The following is an 18,539-nucleotide window of genomic DNA, read 5'->3' as shown; positions in this document are numbered from 1 at the left end:
AGGAAGCTGGACTGCAGCCATGGCGAAGAGGAATCTGCTGCCCACTGTGGTGAGGTGGACAAATAATCAAAATGGAAGAATAGGCACCAGCAATTAATCACTAAAATTTAGAATTATAATTAAAACATTACCATGCATGAGTGATTTCTATTAGAAATCATGCCTTTGTTTAATATGGGCCATATGCCCAGCCATCCCCCTCAAAACTTGATATTCAAGTATCCCAACCAGAAGACTTGGACATATGTGGACAAGGTGTGTGACACAAGAAACAATGATTGTTCGGATGAATCAGGTAAAGATGAAAATATGTGATTGATATTCTAATGGGTTCAATTACATACATCAACCCATACTTAGAAACTGTCCTAAGGATATTTACATTCACAATGAAGCAATCCCATCATTTCCAGTAGCTTACATATGAATTCTCTGGCTAAAAAAGCAAATAAAGCCAGATTCGCAAAGATTAACAAAGGAAATACTAATCTTGATGGACAACTCTTGTCTGCGATGGAATTCCTTTTGGATTTCTTTGGAAATTTTGGTAAAGATCAAAGAAAAGTCTGTTGGATGCTTTAGCTCTCAAAGACATTTTTTATGTATTTAACCTTTGGTACTTCCTTGCGCCTCCCACTCTCCTTTTCGCTTCCCAGTGTTCTCCATGGTGGTTTCACGTGGCACTGCACCCCTGATTGCCTTGCAATCTGGCAAAGCTGGGTTAGTAAAACCATGGTAGTTCCAATAGCTCATGACCGTAATCAGTATGTAAAAAAGGTATCAGAATATAGCACACTATAGAGATCGTGTCTTGCCTTTTGCCTGGTCCCCACGGAAGGCAGAAAAAGAAGTGCTGCTGAGGAGTTGCATGTTAACCTAACAATGTGCTGGCAACAAAAAGCTAAAAGTATAAACAGGTCCTTTTCTTCTTGCTGGTTGCCAATGAGCAAATACTGATTCTCTTCCCGGCTTACTGAACATGCAAACTCACACGGACCCCTCCTTGCTTATGTAGCATGTCAGTGTGTTTGTTTGCGGGCCGATGGAGAGGTAGTACTCTTCTTTGCTTTCAAAGTACAAATTCTTTCACCTAAGTGTGTAGAATCTTTAATAAACATCCTCAATTTCCCCTTTGGACAGTTTTCTCTAATATTGTCAAGATCCAAAGGGCCATTTCATTTCCAATAGCCCATTTTCCAGTCCATCTTGATGTTTTAACAGTTGTGCTTTTAAAAATAAATAAAATTGTCTAGTGTTCAGTGCCAAAGTGTTTAGGCTGGAGATGTGATACTGTTTTCTTTGCTGACTGTGCCTGCATTCCCAGAACTCGCTGCAAAAATGGCATTCAAGACTGTGCTGATTGGAGTGATGAAAATTTATGTGAATAGAAGACTTTTCTAATTATTATCTTGGAAAAGCTAAAAACTGCTATTAGTTTCCTTAAGACTCCTTCTCCCCCCCCCCCCGCCCCCCCCCCATCGACATATTTATTTTTGGGGGGTAGAGGAGGTAATTTACTAAAGAATCCAGTGTTATGTAATGGAGAAAAATAATTAGCAGAAATCATGTCCAAACGTTAGTGATCTTGAGCCCATTTCTAAACTTGTTTCCAAAATTTAGAATGTAGCTTTCTGCCCTGTGCACACATGGTTATTATGCAACTGTCACAAGTGTACTCTAGTTCGATTATTTCAAAAAATAGAGGGTATAAATCCTGAGTTCTCAGAAAAATTGTCTATCTCTTTATTAGTGTATCCCTGGTTCAGATCCATCTGAAAGCTACTTTGGCCCAGGGTTAGTCTTAATATCGGACAACAGCCAGCAAGTAGTCACAACAGCCAAAAGTTCAGATCAGAATCATCTGCTTCTCTAGCCTCCCAGGGCCTAAAGTCCTTCCCAATAGGTCCTGAGGTTAAGAGCAGACCCGGGTTTGAATCTCATTCTACCACTTAAGGGGCTGTGTGACCTCACAGGAGCAATTTCACCTCTTGAAGATGGTTTCCTTGTCTGTACAAGGTGGCTCTTTTCAAGGGATTGTTATGCTGAGCAATGAGATATAACGCAAGTGATAGTGTTTAACATATAACAGTTATAGCAATTGTGGGCGAAGAAAAATTGTTAAGAATATGGTAGATTGGCTTGACTGGGTAGCTCAGTTGGTTAGAGCGCCAGCCTGATACACCAAGGTTGCAGGTTCAATCCCCAGTCAGGGCACATACAAGAATCAACCAAGGAATGCATAAGTAAGTGGAACAATAAAATAGATGTTTCTCAAATCAATTTTTGAAGAAAGAATGCGGTAGATTGTGCTGTTTAGAAACAACTGCTGTCCTGCTCTGGGGAGGGATTATGCTTCCCCAATCCTTTTGGCCATCTGACTTAACTATGTACATGACTTGCTCTGGCTAATGAAATGTGGTTATTAGTGATGTGCATCTCTTCCCAACCTAAGTTTGAAGAGCCAGCTATTTCTTTTCCTTGTCCTGATACTGCCAACATTCAAGTTAGAGGCTCCTCCCGGGGGGTGGTTGATGGGGGTAGTGGAGCCCAGCCAGACAAACCATTAAGTGTGACAAACCTTTGTAACAACTAAAATTTTTAGTCATTTGTAACCGTAACATAACCCTATCTCAATACTGAAAACGTTACAAGAAAACCCTTTATTAATCCATAGCCACAACTAACATATACCAGATTACTTAAATAGACCAAAGCATTAACATCGTTAGAGGTTATTGGAACAAAGTCTGAATACAGGCAAAACAGGATTAACCTTAGCCTGCATCTGCCACAGGAAGCAAGTTGCCTTGGAATAGGCCTAGCCTGGAAACCTAGTGCACTTTTTAATTTTGTCCCTTGCCTATACAGATTCAGGGTAAACAACTGGATATTCAGATAGTGGCACTCTTCACATGCTTGTCAGCCTCAGTCACCCCAATCTCTGGGGATGAGTTAAGACAATCTTCAGTTGTGCTACTCAAAGCATGGCCAGTGGACTACAGCATCAGCATCGCCTGGAAGCTAATCAGAAATGCAAATCTTTAGGCCCCACTCCAGACCATCCCAACCCTGTCCTCCTTTACCCACTGCACATGCTTTAGTCAGTTATATATCTTTGACATTTGTAGCAGTTTTAAGAACCAGCACATGGCCCTTGCAGGTTTGGCTCACTGGATAGAGCATCAGCCTGTGGACTGAAGGGTCCCGGGTTCGAGTCCGGTCAAGGGTGGGTTGTACAGGAGGCAGCTGATCAATGAATCTCTTTATTGATGCTTCTCTCTCTGTCCCTTCCTCTCTAAAATCAATAAAAATATATTTTAAAAAAGAACCAGCACATGACCTACTTTTCACTCTGCCAGAAAGCTGAGTGCCCCGGAGGTTGCCCCATTAGTTTGGGACCTGAAGTGAACATATAGCAATATAGCAGAGTACAACCTAACCTATAATACTCTGGAAACGTAATTTTGTAAATCAGTGAGACTTTGGAATTCTTGTTACTGTAGCAGTGTACTTTAAGTGATATGCATACTTTAAAGAAAATAATACAATGTTAAGATATGCAAATACTGTTTACACATTTCATTTTTGATAGTTAATAATTTTAGATATAGCTATACAGTACCTTCAAAAGGTACTTGTAAGCTATGAAAATTTAAAATGAATTCTTATTGTTGAAGTAGGAACTAAGACAATTTTCAGTTGGCATCAATGCAGAATGTACATAATTGTTTTAATTACCATTTGTAAAACTTAAATTGCTTCAACATTATAATTACTAATACAAATTTTTAAAAGTAGCTCTATTATCGAGGGGCCTTTCTAGTGTGAAATTGTTCAGTACTCTAGTTATGGTGGCAATTACACGTTGCAACTGCATACACAGGTCAATTTTACGGTATGTTAATTTAAAAAAGAAAAAAGTAGCCCTACTCATTTTGTGTTCTCTCTTAAGGGAAAAGGGTGACATTCCTACTACCTTTTTTCCAGTTATCTTATAGCCTACAAAGAAGAGATTAACTACTTTCACTTTTTTAAAGTAACTTTCGGTTACATCTACCAAATGGAGCAACTTCATAGAATGAGGATTAAATGAGAGAAAAGTAAGTGTGAAAGTACATATAAGGCCCTAGCTGGTTTTTCTCAGTGGATAGAGCATCAGCCTGTGGACTGAAGAGTCCTGGGTTCAATTCCAATCAAGAGCACATGCCCAGGTTGCTGGCTTGGTCTCCAGCAGGGGGCGTGCAGGAGGCAGCCGATCAATGAGTCTTATCATTGATGTTTCTCTCTCTGAAATCAATAAAAATTTTTAGAGAAAAGTACATATAAGGCTCTCAGTATACAGACAACACTAAGAGAAAAAAAACTTGCTCTACCATGAAGGAGTATTCTATTCCCATCTTACAATTATACCCATCATATAAACCATGGAAGCCCTGAGGGCTACTGCAGGGAAGTTTTCAAACATGAAACTTTATACCACCTTTGTTACATGATTCTACCATGTTAAATCTTTAATAAAATTTCATCAAAGATTATGTCATATTACATGCCATGGTTAGCTTTCTACAAACAACTTTGCTTTCTGTGTACAAATCAGTGTCAATGAAATAAAAAATAAAACTATACTAGGCAAAGATCTTTATTAACCTGTTTCAAACTTTATTCCCAAGCTTCTTCAGCTTAATTAGCTGCAAAGAATGATTTATGTATAAGCAAAAACTGAAAAGAGCTGCAATGTCCAGGGGCATTGGGCTAAAAAATATTAGAGATCTAGATTTTATCAGATCCATAAACAAAATTTGAAAAAGCAGTCATAATACAAAATAGCAGCTCCCAGAAACTTCTTCAAGTTTATCTTCTTCAGAAGTTGACTCAATTCAGTTTGCTTCATTCTTGGAAGCCTCATCAAAATTCTCCACAAGATCTAAAAAAAAAAATTAAAAAAGGCAGAAACTCAGAAAAAGCCAAATCTACAAATACAGATCTTAAGAGGAAATAAGGAAATGTTCTCAAAATACATACTAGTTAAATCAGTATATAAATTTAAAAGTTTTTATTTTCAATAACCACTACTCATTTGGCACATTTTGAAGTATATGTTTTGGCATATAATTAAAACAAGGGAAAGTCATTAATTTGCCCATGGCTGTGCTTAAAGAATATGTATAAACTCTCCCTATTCTCATCGCACTCCAAGAATTAAACTTAAGCAATATAACACATTAGTCAGTTTGGGAGAACTAAAGAGTACTGTGACACACAATTCCAAAATTTTCCTGGATTCCTGAGGACACCTGTCTGTGCAAAGTGGAATTATTTATGGTCTAGTGACTCTACTCCCCAATAAATATTCGTTTTACCACACAAAAATATATCCAGTAACAGCTGAAATAGAAAAATGCCTCAAGATTGCCAAAAGAGCTTTTTTTGCTGATTTTAAAATGGTTATATCCCAAGATATCTGAATAACTTCTCCATGCCTTCTTTTAAATTTATGGATCTCACAGTAGGAAACAAGAGCCATTTGTGGTAAGCAGTCATTACATTTAGGTAACAAAATGTAAACTTTTTATTCAATACTTGTTATATACCTCCAACTTCTTGGGATCCCAAATAGAAAAAAACCAAATCTACAAACACAACTCCCAGTGAAATAACAGTACACTACTTTTCTCATTCTAAGTGAGTAAGGTTCGTGTCTCCCTTTCCCCCTCTTTACTCTATACCACCTCCCTCAAGGTAGTCTTTCCTATAGAATAAAGATTCTTTATCCTCCTTTGCTCAGATTCCCCAGTTTAACCACAAGTGAAGGTTCCTACCTGGAACTTCATCATCATCATCCTCTCCAGTAGCAAGTGGCGCTTTTCCATCCACAGCTGTGAAAGGGAAATGTAAACATTATTCACACATGTGTTTGTCTTCAATAAATATTAACCAAAAGAAGTACAGATGAAAGGTTTACATTCATGATGTGACATTTGGGATCTCATCGATAGTACTAGCAATAACATAATAGTCTACAAATGAGCTAGAACACTAGCAACAGCCAACAAACCAAATTCTATACCTAGGTTTTCAATCCTCTGGCCCACCACAAACATTGAGAATGGGAATAATGGGGAGCCCCCAGGGTACAAGTAAACCCACGTACCAAATTATGGTAAGCTTTACTTGGGGAGGCAAATTAAGAGGCTGTTTTCTCAAATACTCTGTTGTGTTGTGCATGGCATAAGGGAGATGCTCACAAACCTTTACTGAAATGAAAATAAAATGATCAAAAATATTTAAGATTCTTTGAGTGGTAAGCATCCAGCTTCCTTTTATTACACAGAAAGTGAACTACCTTGAGAGTAGGGACCTCACAGTACTGGCCCCATGATGTTCAGTGGACTGCTTCAAATGCCTATTTCAGCTTTGAAAACCTAAGACGACTTTCTACAAACTCTTATGCCTTGCCCTAGCCGGTCTGCTCAGTAGTTAGAGCGTTGGCCTGCAAACTGAAGGGTCCCGGGTTCAATTCTGGTAAAGGGCACATGCCCGGGTTGTGGGCTCGATCCCCAGTAGGGGGCGTGCAGGAGGCAGCCAATTGATTCTCTCTCATCACTGATGTTTCTCTCCCTCTTCATTTCTCTCTGAAATCAATAATAAAAAAAAACAAACACAAAAGAAAACCTCTTATGCCTTTCCAGGTGACAAAACAACATATAAAGTGAACAGAGTGAGTGAATGCCTAGAAAAACATGGATGACTAATTAAAAAACCATATAATAAGCCTGACTTGCTTCTCCATTCCCATTCTTCAAACTTTTAGTCAGAGAGCTTCAGCATAAAGTATCCATACCCCTGAGGTACAATTATTCAACTTCATGATTTTCTGCCCTGAACAAAATCCTTATCATACTATAATTAAAAACACCAGAATAGTGGCAAGCCAGTTCTTAAAGATTATTGGTAATATCAGTTGTATAGACACAACTGAAGAATTCTGATAATTTACAATACATCTTTAATTAATTTTAAAGTGCCAGTTATCAAAAAAGCACCAAATTAACATTTTCATACTTTCCAGCTAATAAAGGATAACATTTTAAAGTCTCTTATCCAATGCAAGAAAGCTAGTAGGAAACAAACAAGTATAATAAATCACAGCATACTAAATTATTGCATATACTATGAATACCTGCTTAAAATCTGTGTAAAAATGGATATTTTTAAGAGAAAAGGTAGCATTTCCAAATTTAAAGATATTCACATCCACTTCCAATTTAAAGATATTCACATTCACATCGCACCTGACATTTTAGAAATCTATTGACTAAATCAATAACCTGTGCAAAACTCACATTGTTTGGGCAGAGCTTCAGCCAGTCTCCTTAAACTAGTCAGACTGTCTGCACCAAGCTGGTTTAAGATGCTGGGTAGCATTTCTGTCAGCTGCTTTGTCTCAGCATGGCCTGTAATGGTGAAAGTGTTCGCTGCCAGAGATGCCTGAACTTTAGGGTTGTTAAAGTGGATCACTGTTCCTTGGTTTGTAAACATATTTACCTATAAAGGAAAAAAAATATTTTTAATTAGCAGTGCCGACCAAATGTATGACCATTAAAAGCTTTTTGCAGACAAATCTTGTTTTTCTAAAGAAATAAAACTTGACGCTTACCTCTTCAATACCAGAGATATTGTTTACCCCCAACTTCTTTAAGGAGAACTGCAGTTTTTTATCATCTGCTGTAGCTGTTCTGTGAACCACCTTCTTCTTTCTACGAGCAGTTCCCTAAAGTGGAGAGAAAGGAAAGAACACAGCACACATTTATACTGTAACAGACATTTTCAAATGGAAAGGTTCAAATTCCTTTCTGACCTTTGGATATGTGTAAGAAAACTACCATAACCACAAACTTTTATGCAGTGACCAGGCAGGTGAAAGCAATGAGGGAAGTCAAAAGAGGGAAAGGACTTGCTACAAATCATTAATAATTTCTAAAATTCTAGTCTTGTCAGATATAAATGATCTTTTCCAAGTTCTACTTTTTACATTAACTGCTCTAAAGTGATCAAAGAGGTGGCATGTGTCAAGCTAAATTACTAACCTTTTGTTTTACATTAATTAAAGAAAAATTAACATCCATTAATATTCATAGGCAAGACAGTGTATGACACAAAGGTCTGTACAGACTTCCATTGTGCGCAAGAGTAAAATCTGAAATTCTTATTTTAACCTTGATCTGTCCTGCCCCTACTATGCCATTCTTGACCACACACATCTCCTATCACACACACCAATTCATCTTCAGCCAAATAACCCTCCTCATTGTTACTAAAATAGGCCAAACAGGAGTTTTTGGACACATTGTTATTCCCTGGCATCTGCATGGCTCCCTCCCTCACTCAAGATCCTTGCTCTTATGTCACCATATTCAGAGTGGCCTTTCCCAACAACCCACACTCACCATTTCCCATCTATCCAGGTTTATTTCTCTTTATAACACTTATTACTAATAAAGATAAGTATATTTTATTGCCTGTCTCCCCTTACTAGAATATAAACCCCTTGAAGGCTTCTATTCTATTTATTGCCATAAAACTCAGTATCTATAACAGTACCTGGCTCACTGAAGGTAGTCAATAACTTGAATGAATGAATATAGGCTTCAGGAAAACGCGTGGTCTCTTGTACATGCCAAGTCTCCAATCTCCCCTTTCTCTAAAATATCCTATAAACTTCCCAAACCAGGCACATGTGACCATCCATATTCTGCTTTCAAACTCTTTAATAACACTCACAGACTCCCATATAGGCGAAGACACTCACACTGTACACAGGCTCTTCATGGAAAGACCACCACCACCCACCTACCTCACTGTCCCCAGCCTCCATACCTATTCTGATCCTTTAAAATCCCGCACAAGCCAGTATCTCTTCTGTGTTTTCCCAAAACACTACAGTTAATATCCTCACCCAGACAAATCTCTCTCATCTCTGTATCTTGAAAATGCTTCTCTTCCACCATGTATGTGAAAAAAAAATCTTAAAAAAACGTCCATCTCCCTACTAGCCTTAAAGCCCCCTAGATACTTTACCTAAATTTTGTATTCTCAGGATCCAGCATAGTAAAGGCTTAAATAAATCATAGTGTAACTGAAGAAAATATCAATAATTACATAGAATACTGGTGACCAACCCCCTCAAAAAACCTTCAAAATAACTATTACCTTGAAGTGGTTATGTAGAAACCTGGTTTCCAGAGAACGCTCTCTAAAAGACATTCTAAGAAACTACTATAAGATTCTAAAAACAAAATCAGCCCACCTTCTATAGTTTTCATATACTTTACACAAATAGGGTTTACTTTTCAGTGAAATAATTAAGTTATTATCAATGCTCTGATCAGATACTGAAATAAAGAGCTCTTGTAACACTTACCTAGAAGTATCTAACACTTGCAATTTTCTCTAAGGCAAAACTCACTCACCTGATTTCACATCCCATAATAAGCAGGTTTCTTAAAAGGTGAAGAAAATGTTTCTGTATTACAATGACAGAAATACTTCCTCTATTAACTAGTTAACAAAGTTTAATCTTACATCAGCCTTAAGAATCCTAGATAACCCTGACTTTCCTTTATATTAATGGTTTCTCTCACAAGTTGAAGGGACTAATGATCAAAGTAACCAAAAAGAAAAAAGGCACATTAACTAAAGTTAAAAACACCGTAAGAGCATCCAAACACTGACCCACAAAGATTATGAGTTTTTCCACCACACCTAGCTTACAACGATTGCTAAAAAGAACAAGAAATACCTACTGTTGTTAACAGGTAGGCGTGGGATCTTGAATACTACTAGCTTGGGGGGTGGGGGTGGATGAAGAGACACTGCTGGCAAAGTCCAGTAACTAACAATGTGCATCTTACTATTTAAGTCTAAGTGCAAATATGGCTATTTCACAGTAGACTCTACTTGAAGGTAAATGGGCAAAGTTGGAAAAAAATAAAACAAAATACTAATAGATAATAAATCCGTAGTATAGAAGTTTTAACCATACAAGTGAATACAAGTTTTACCAAGTGAAGACATGCTCTGTTCCAACAGGCTGTACCACACCTTGTTAAATACGAGGAATGTGCTAACAATGCAAAATACAACCAGGTAGACCTCGGTCTAGCGTGGACTTCTGCTTTATGTAAATTACTTAGAGAACCCTCTAAAGTCTAAACACTCAGAGTTCAAAAAGGAATCCCCTCGGACTCAGCATCCACCAGGGAAAACCAATGAACCAAAAACGGATCATTAAAAAACCCACCAAACACTCCCCTTCCCTGAGTTTTAGCGAAATCGCAAAGTAAAAATAGAAAGACATCCACTGTACGCAATATTTTCGAATCCACAGTCCACTGCTCTTAAACTCCAAAATGCACTCACGCCCTAGAAACAGACAACTCCTGCCGCCCCGGAGTGCCTGAGCCAAGGAAGCGTTACAGAAAAGGCCTTCATCGCCAAAGAAACCACCTCGCTAGTAAGTCTACATGCAGCCGAAGCCAAAGCAAGTCGGAGGAAGGGCGGCCACAATGCTACGCACCTGAAACGACACATTTCCCTACCGAGCCCGTTAGGAAACACTTTTCCCCCACTTAAAACACTGTAACACTGGAGAGTATGTTTACATACAAACAATGTTTGCAGCCTAAGCAGCTTTTCATCTCGACTCACTCGCTTTTTTCCCCTCCGGTTCCCGGAGACATTACATTGTACATCGCCTTTAACCCGCCGCTCCCTCCCCCAGTTTGCTGGTTCCGTGAAATGCCCTCTGTAGGCAAAGTCACACGCCATCGACATTAGAAATGCGAAAGAAAAAAATCCTAAACCTTACACACACACACACACACACACACACACATTAAGACTTACTTTCCCACCAATGCGCACTTGAGCCTGCAGTTTGGCGAGTTTCTCTTGGTTCATGATAGTCTCTTTCATCTAGAAAAACAGGAAACCCTCAGCGAGGAAAGGTGTAGTTGGCCCTGGCATTCCACGCTCGTTACCTCCCGACCCGCCCCCCCACCCCCCCGCCCCCCCGCCCGGCAGAACAAATGTCCCACACGGGCCGAGGCCTGAGTCCCAAATCCGCCCGCAGGCTCCCAATTTCAGTGTCCAGAGGGCCGAAAGAGCACCCACCTTCCTCCCCACTCCACGCCCCCGCTTTTACAGACCCGGGAAACCGGGTCTAAACCACGCCCGGCCAGCACCCCCCACCCCGGCCCCGGCCCGGCCTCGGCCTAGCCAGGGCCTGCCCGACCGGCCACTCTCCGCAAGCCTCGCGGTACCTGAGGCTCCTGTCCTCTGGTTCCGCCGCGAGGTGGAGGAAGAGACGGCGTCGCCTCGCCCCCAGGGCAGCCGCCCCTGGCTCGACCTCGACCCCGAGAGTCAGCCTGAGTGGGTGCGCCTGTCCGTCGCATCGCCTTCCTCTCCTCAGCCCTGTCCCTCCCTGTCTCGCTCCTTCCGGGCACTGCCCGCCCCCGATCCCGTCCTCCTCCCACGCCGGCGTCCACAGCCTTTTTGTACCTTGTTGGAGAGGAAACGGGGCCGCGCGGGGGACTAGGGCTGACGCTCAGGGGGTCTAGGGCAGACCAGCTGAGAATAAGCGCACACACGCGGGGACGCAAGATGGCAGCTAGAGGGAGGCCGGAAGTGACGCAAGGCCACTTCCTTGAAAAGTCAGGAAACGGACTTGGCCCGAGCTCTGGGCTGTGCTGCGCACGCGCGGCTCCGGGACGCGGGGTGTGTGACCGACGCGCTTGGACGTTCTTTCCTTCGCGTCCGGCGCCGGCCGGGCGGCTACCACGCCGAAGGCTGGGCTGGAGTCCTGAGTTCAGGTTTGCGGAAACGCCTGGGACGCCCAGCGTGTGCCCACCTCTTTAGCCGCGCTCGGCTCGCTGGGTGACCCCGGAAGTTTTAGAAATTACCCGTCGGCCCGAATGAGGCTTCACCAAAACGTGTTGTCAAAAACAATGAAGCTGACTTTGCTTCCTGAGGCCAGGTGGTTTGGTCTGCTGCAGGACCAGGGCTCGAAAAATCTGAGGAGCGTGTTCCGGAAGTCCTTGGGTCGGGCTGGGATGGGACCGGGCAATGCGCGCGCCCGCCCCAGAGCAGGTGGCTCGTCGCCTGGGACCGGGTGCGTGAGGGGTTCCCTTCTCTGCAACCGACGGAAAGTTTACTCGGTATCTGTTGGCAGGGACTTGACAGCTAGCGAGCCCCAGTTGAACACACTTTACCTGTCTTAACTAGTACGTCAATCAAGAACTTATGCCCCGTGTGTTTGGAGAGGCTAAACTGGTGTGAGTTGCAATTTTTTAAACTCTAGGACAAGCTTTCAGACGACCTTAAAATAAAACGACCGGTATTGGAGATGGAAATTTAAATAAACATGCTCTCTGACCAGCCTTTTTGTGGTCTTAGCTATGAAAAGCCTTGGCATATTCAAACCCTTCGCTAGAGAAAATGCAATTGATGCAACAAGAAAACGTGTAGGTGCTTTTCGTTTTGGAAAAGTTTATTTAAATCTGTTTAAACTGTGAGTACATTTTAAAGGTAATTGTAACAGTTGGTATTTTCTCAAAAAACAGTGTTGCTTCTGTTATTGAATATGAGTCAAGTGTAGCACAGAAAAGGGTGTGTGTTTGTACTGTGAAGCTGTGTGGGTCACTGTCCTAACAAAAAAGGTCAAAATGACTGCCAACATTGTTCAGTACTATAGAAATGTTACAAAATACACAGAAATACTCCCCTTTTTGAAACTTTTACCTTTGTCCAGGAGCAGTTTTTCCCCCCTTCATGTTATACTGCATTCTAAGCGTCCTAGTCATGTGATGTTTTCTGGATATTTACATAAACACAAGATTCTGATTGACCTTTTATACACCTGTTTTCAGGAAATATTCCAGGTTATTTTTTATTTTCCTTTGGTTTCCACTTTTGTCTATTGTAACTTTAAAAAAATGCTTTTATTGATTTTTTTTTAGACGAGAGAGAGAGAGAGAGAGAGAGAGAGAGAGAGAGAGAGAGAAAGAAAGAAAGAAAGAAAGGGAGAGCCGCTAGAGAAATAGAAACGTCGGTGAGAAGCATCCATGGGCTGCCTCCCGCACGCCCCCTACTGAGGATCAAGCCGGAAACCCGTGCATGTGCCCCCACCGGGAACGGAACCCGTGACCTCTTGGTTCATGGGTCCACAGCCACACCAGCCAGGCGTTCTTTTGTAACTTTTAAGACTTGCACCATGTTGAAAATCAAGAAAGGTTCCCTAATAGTAAGAAAATACTTTGATTCCTGGTTCCTTCAGCTGCTTCTGCTTATTTTGTGAGTGCTAATTTTTTTTTAGCAGAATTATACTTCTGCTAATATTAAATATCAAGTATATATTATAAATGTTAAATATAATATTAATTATATAAAACATTTTTTATATAAAGGGTTTTTTTTAACTCTAAAAATTAGTTACTAAGTTGCTATCTTAGCTCAGGGATGGCAAAAGTAGTAGTTTAGATGTTACAATTTCCTGTGCTCTCCCAGTGTTTATGGCAAATAGGGGTAACTGGCCCCACACTTTACTGCTGAGCTTGAATAAGCCTAAGAATCGTTTACTCAGCACTCAACATAGCCTGTGTCAATAGAGTAGGCAAGAAACCAGAAACCTTTTTCCCTGCTCGGTTTGTAGTTTATGGTTTAATCAAAGTCCATAAATTGTTTTCATGTCTCAGTTGGACTTGAGTCTTTCAGCAAGAGCCAAAATGTTTATATTATGTTCATTTCTTAAGAGCCCTATTTTGACCCGCAAGAGGTATTGGAAATCACTGAGGAGAAATGTGATTTAGTTGCCTGAAGTTGCTTCATATAGTGGCTCATGATTGATAGCCACAATGGACTTTTGTTTGCTTGTTTCTAAACCTCCTTAAACTCTTCTAACACTCCACCTTTGTCAAGTTAATGTCTACACCTCATTTAGCTTTCAGTTTAAATGTCTCAGGAAAGCTTACCCTGACACCCTCAATCCCATTAAGTTACTTTCATTATAGTTGTTTTTAGTTGTGGTATTTTGTTAAATGCAAAATGAGAGATTGATTATTTTGTAGAATTCATGGAGACTTGAACTAGGAATATTAATAACAATTCAATATTCAGAGTTGGCTCTTTGGTATGGTAGTTCGAGCCTCAGAAATCTTATGAAGTAGGTACCCACCATATTACCGGTGAGGGAACTGAGGCTTAGAGAGTTAAAGGTTTGAAAATAGGCACAAACAACCTCATCTTTCCCCCCAACCAAATCTATCCATCTGTATGTATCTGAACCTATAAATATTGCCTTCACTCCATGTTTTGTTAAAAATGGGAAAAATATTTCCTCTGCTTGTACTTTATTTCATTCAGCACCTTGATTCTTCTGTTATTATTTTCTTCCTACAAGTGTACTGGTTAATAATGCAAATTTTTTTCAATACATGGAGTTACACATATGTTGATATATATGCGATTTTTATATGTATGCTATTTTGTTGTATTGACAACAAGCATCAAAACTTCATATGTCAAATTTTCTGAAGGTGTTAACATTATAGATATTTTTACACTTAAAAATGTTGAATTTCGTGCCAAAAAGAGAGCATTTGTGGGAACTTTTAATTCATTACTTTATTTTGAAGAAAAGTGCTGCTGAAAGTTATCGTACACCTCGGGAAGCTTATGGTGAACATGCTCCATCTCAACATACTTGTGAACGTTGGTTTAAATGCTTTAAAAGTGATGATTTCTATGTGAAAGACAAAGAACGTCCAGGTCAATGGAAAAAGTTTGAAGACCAACAATTAACCCACCCGCCGTATTCACTAGACCAGTGATGGCGAACCTTTTGAGCTCGGCATGTCAGCATTTTGAAAAACCCTAACTTAACCCTGGTGCCGTGTCACATATAGAAATTTTTTGATATTTGCAACTATAGTAAAACAAAGACTCATTTTTTTGATATTTATTTTATATATTTAAATGCCATTTAACAAATATCAACCAAAAAAATGAATTTGCGTGTCACCTCTGACACGCATGTCATAGTTTCGCCATCACTGCACTAGACCTTGCTCCTTCAGATGACCACTTGTTCCGATTGATGGCCCATGCCCTTTCTGAGCAGCACTTCAAAACATACGAAAAAGTGGAAAATTGTATCTGTATGGTTTGCCTCAAAACAAAAGTTCTATTGGGACGGTATCCACAAATTACCTGAAAGATGGGGGAAATGTGTAGCTAGCAATGGACATTACTTTGAATAAAGCACTTTTGATGTTTCTCTTGAAATTATCCTGTTTTCTTTGATTATGAAATCCGCATTATTAACCAGTATCTCTGTTTTCCCCCTTTCAACTAGATCATTCTACTAGTACACTAATATGCCTTAGTATCAGGTACCTGAAAAGGGAACAAAATACTTAACCTCTTTTCTCCAGCTTCTACTTAATTTTTTGTTGTTGTTCCCTTTTATAGAAAAATTTCTCCAAACTGTCTAAACCTCCATCTTGACAAATCCAAAAGATAAATTTAGTTCTCATTTTAGCCTTTAGGTAGCATTTGACACACTTGACCACTTCCACATTTTTGAAACATTTTCTTCCCTAGGCTTCCAGAGCATCTCACTTCCTGGTTTCCTCTTGCCCCATGGCATCTTCTCAGTCTACTTTATCTTTTTTCACTGTCTTATAAATATTAGAGTTGCTCACATTTTAGTCCCATTTTCTTTCGTATCTATACTTTCCCTAAATGGTTTTATCCAATCCCATGGCTTTAAATGTTATCTTTATTTTGATGAGCCCCAAATGTATAACTCCAATCCTAACTTTTTGAACACCAGACTGAATATTCTTTTTACGTTATTATGGAAAACTTCAAGCACACAAAAGTAAAAGTAATATAATGAACCTACATAAGCCCATTACCCAGCATCATCTATTATTAAATTAATACATAAACTCAATATTTTTAATATATGGTAGGGTGAGTACCTTTCCCCTCCAATTTTTTAGGTTGACATATTCCATATACATTTTAGGTTTTTTTCAATTATTTTAAAATTTTGATTGGGATTGATTGTGCAGATTAATTTGGAAGGCTTTTATATCTTTACTAATGTATGAGTTTGCATTCAGTTGCAGGAAATGCATCTGGCTATTTTAAATATAGGGATTTAAAATAGGGAATTGGTGCTTAGAAACTTGTTTAAAGGGCTGTAGGAGTGCACTATTATCTCAGGATATTTGCTCTCTCTGGATAATAATGCAGAACTGGGCTAAGGGAGCTGCTACCATTGCCCCCATCCAGTAGGACAAGGTAGAATCAAGACCCCATAACAGGTGTTACTGATGCCAAGAATACACTACGATAGCCCTGCTAGTATGGCTCAGTTTGTTGAGTGTCATCCCAATAGGTAACAGGTTCCTGGTCAGGGCACATGACCTGGCTGGTGGCTTGATCCCCAGTGTGGGGCATGCAGGAGGCAGCTGATCAATGATTCTCCCTCTCCCTTCCTCTCTGAAATAAAAAATATATAGGAAAAAGAAAAAGAAATACATTGATTTTTGACCACAAGGTGATCCAGCCATCAATTTTTTAAAATACGTTTTTATTAATTTCAGAGAGAGGAAGGGAAGGAGAGAGGGAAACATAAATGATGAAAGAGAATCATTGATCAGCTGCCTCCTGCATGCCTCCTACTGGGGATCGATCCCAAAACCTATGTGCCCTAAGCAGGAATTGAACTGTGACCTGGTTCCTAGGTCCACACTCAACCACTGAGTCACACCGGCCAGGCAGCCATAAATTTAAAGAAAATAAAAAGGACAGAAAAATACGTTAAATTACTCCACAGAATGCAATCAATAAAATTCAGGTTATAGAAAGTGACAGGACAGTTAATCTGCTATTTCAACAAAGGAAGAGGAGAAAGGGGATTCTTTAGATAAAAAGATACGTAAGAGGCAAAGGGAAACGTAAAACAATCATAAGGTTGCAGGTTTAGGTAATACAGTTGAAAAAGAAGTGATTATCATAAATATCAGGATAGTAATTGTTCTTGGGAGGAGAAAGGGGATTATAATTGGGAGGAGACACCTGACAAATGGAAGGTTGCTAGCATGGTGAGCAAGGATTTCTCTTCTCACCTGTATAGTGGTATGCGGTTTTCCATATTTGCTATTCGTAACAATGAAAGGTTTTTTTAAAGGCATGCACCATCTATGTATATATAAAACCCTAATATGCAAATAGACCGAACGGTGGAACAACCGAACAACCGGTCGCTATGATGTGCGCTGACCATCAGGGGCCATGCGCGGAACATGGTGGGTGTGGGTAGCAGATGGTAGAGTGCGGAACATGGTGGGCATTGGCTGCGACTGGATGGTGGAGCAGGTGAGGGGGCGTGCCAGACCAAGGTGGGACACTGGTTGCTGTCACGGGGCGAGCCTCTGGTGGTTACTGAAAATTCTTTGCTCCCATGCGCTGCGGTCCCACCCTGCACTCGCACCTGCTGCCAGCACTGGCCCCACCTGTGCCCACTGCCTGCGGCTACTGGCCCCAATCGCCCCTGAGGGCTTCTCTCCCCCAGCTCCTGAGGGGCGATCGGGGCAGCAGCCACCATGTGCACCAGCTGACGGCACCAGCCCCACTCACACCTGCTGCTGGTGCCGGCCCCAATTGCTCCACGCTGTCAGCAGGTGCAAGCAGGGCCGGCGCTGTCAGCACATCAGTGCATGGGAGCAGCAGCGGTGGGAGCATGGCTGCCAGCAGACAGGGGACCGGGGGCTGCGGCAGAAGGGGCAAGGCGGGGCGCAGAGGATGGGCCGAGACCCGCCCCGTGCTCACTGCAGCCTCGCCACCCACAATTCCTTTCAAGGTGCATGAATTCGTGCACTGGGCCCCTAGTATATGATACAAAGACATATACATATTGAAGGTCACTTTTCAACATTAGAGTTGTGTGGTTTGAGGGGAAATACATATTTGCTCTTTGTCCCAGGTTTCTAGCCCACAGCTCCTAAAACCCTTGACTGTTAAGAGTGTCTTTTGGCCCTAGCTGGTTTGGCTCAGTGGATAGAGCATTGGACTGCACACTGGAGGGTCCCAAGTTTGATTCCAGTCAAGGGCACATGCTTGGGTTGCGGGCTCAATCCCCAGTAGGGGAAGTGCAGGAGGCAACCAATCAATGATACTCACTCATCATTGATGTTTCTATCTCTCCCTCTTCCTTCCTCTCTGAAATCAATATATATATATATATATATAATTTTAAATAAGAGTGTCTTTTGTATGCTAATGAGATGACTAGTGTGCTAGGAACCCCTGAAGGTAGCTTCAGGATAGGGCAGGTTGCCAAAAAAGACCAAGGCATGATTAGAAAGTTGAGGGTTGGACTTTTCAGTCTCATGCCCTACCCCCATCACCAAACCTCCATGGAGAGGAGGACCTAGAGGTTGAGTTCAGTAACCAGTGGCCAAAAATTTAAT

General features: G+C 40.8%; 1 protein-coding gene across 2 annotated transcripts; it reads right to left on the bottom strand.

Annotated features, from left to right (window-relative positions):
* Positions 1-4,485: 4,485 nt before the first annotated feature.
* Positions 4,486-11,716, bottom strand: BTF3 (basic transcription factor 3). 2 transcript variants are annotated; one of them, XM_036308954.1, is made up of 6 exons: positions 11,560-11,716; positions 10,906-10,974; positions 7,658-7,771; positions 7,344-7,545; positions 5,820-5,876; positions 4,486-4,924 (listed from the first exon to the last, which is right to left on the bottom strand). In XM_036308954.1, the coding sequence occupies exons 2-6, from the start codon at positions 10,972-10,974 to the stop codon at positions 4,878-4,880; spliced, it is 489 nt and encodes a 162-aa protein (XP_036164847.1). In that variant the 5' UTR covers positions 11,560-11,716; the 3' UTR covers positions 4,486-4,877. The 2 variants fall into 2 exon arrangements, with proteins under 2 accessions (XP_036164847.1, XP_036164846.1); XM_036308953.1 differs by having other exon boundaries at positions 11,322-11,688.
* Positions 11,717-18,539: the final 6,823 nt, after the last annotated feature.

Source organism: Myotis myotis, unplaced genomic scaffold (assembly GCF_014108235.1).
Source record: "Myotis myotis isolate mMyoMyo1 unplaced genomic scaffold, mMyoMyo1.p scaffold_m19_p_5, whole genome shotgun sequence".
In the NCBI taxonomy this organism is placed as follows: Eukaryota; Metazoa; Chordata; class Mammalia; order Chiroptera; family Vespertilionidae; genus Myotis; species Myotis myotis.
Note: the sequence above shows the minus strand (reverse complement) of the source record. Positions and strands in the feature narration are given on the sequence as shown.

What these genes read in the sequence shown, in the direction of transcription:
- BTF3 (XM_036308953.1), bottom strand. Translation starts at nt 11,453, where the DNA reads ATGCGACGGACAGGCGCACCCACTCAGGCTGACTCTCGGGGTCGAGGT. An exon ending in AAGTGCGCATTGGTGGGAAA is followed by an intron (nt 7,772 to 10,905) that starts GTAAGTCTTAAT and finishes TCTCCACTTTAG; the next exon opens with GGAACTGCTCGTAGAAAGAA. An exon ending in TGATGATGATGAAGTTCCAG is followed by an intron (nt 4,925 to 5,819) that starts GTAGGAACCTTC and finishes TTTTTTTTTTAG; the next exon opens with ATCTTGTGGAGAATTTTGAT.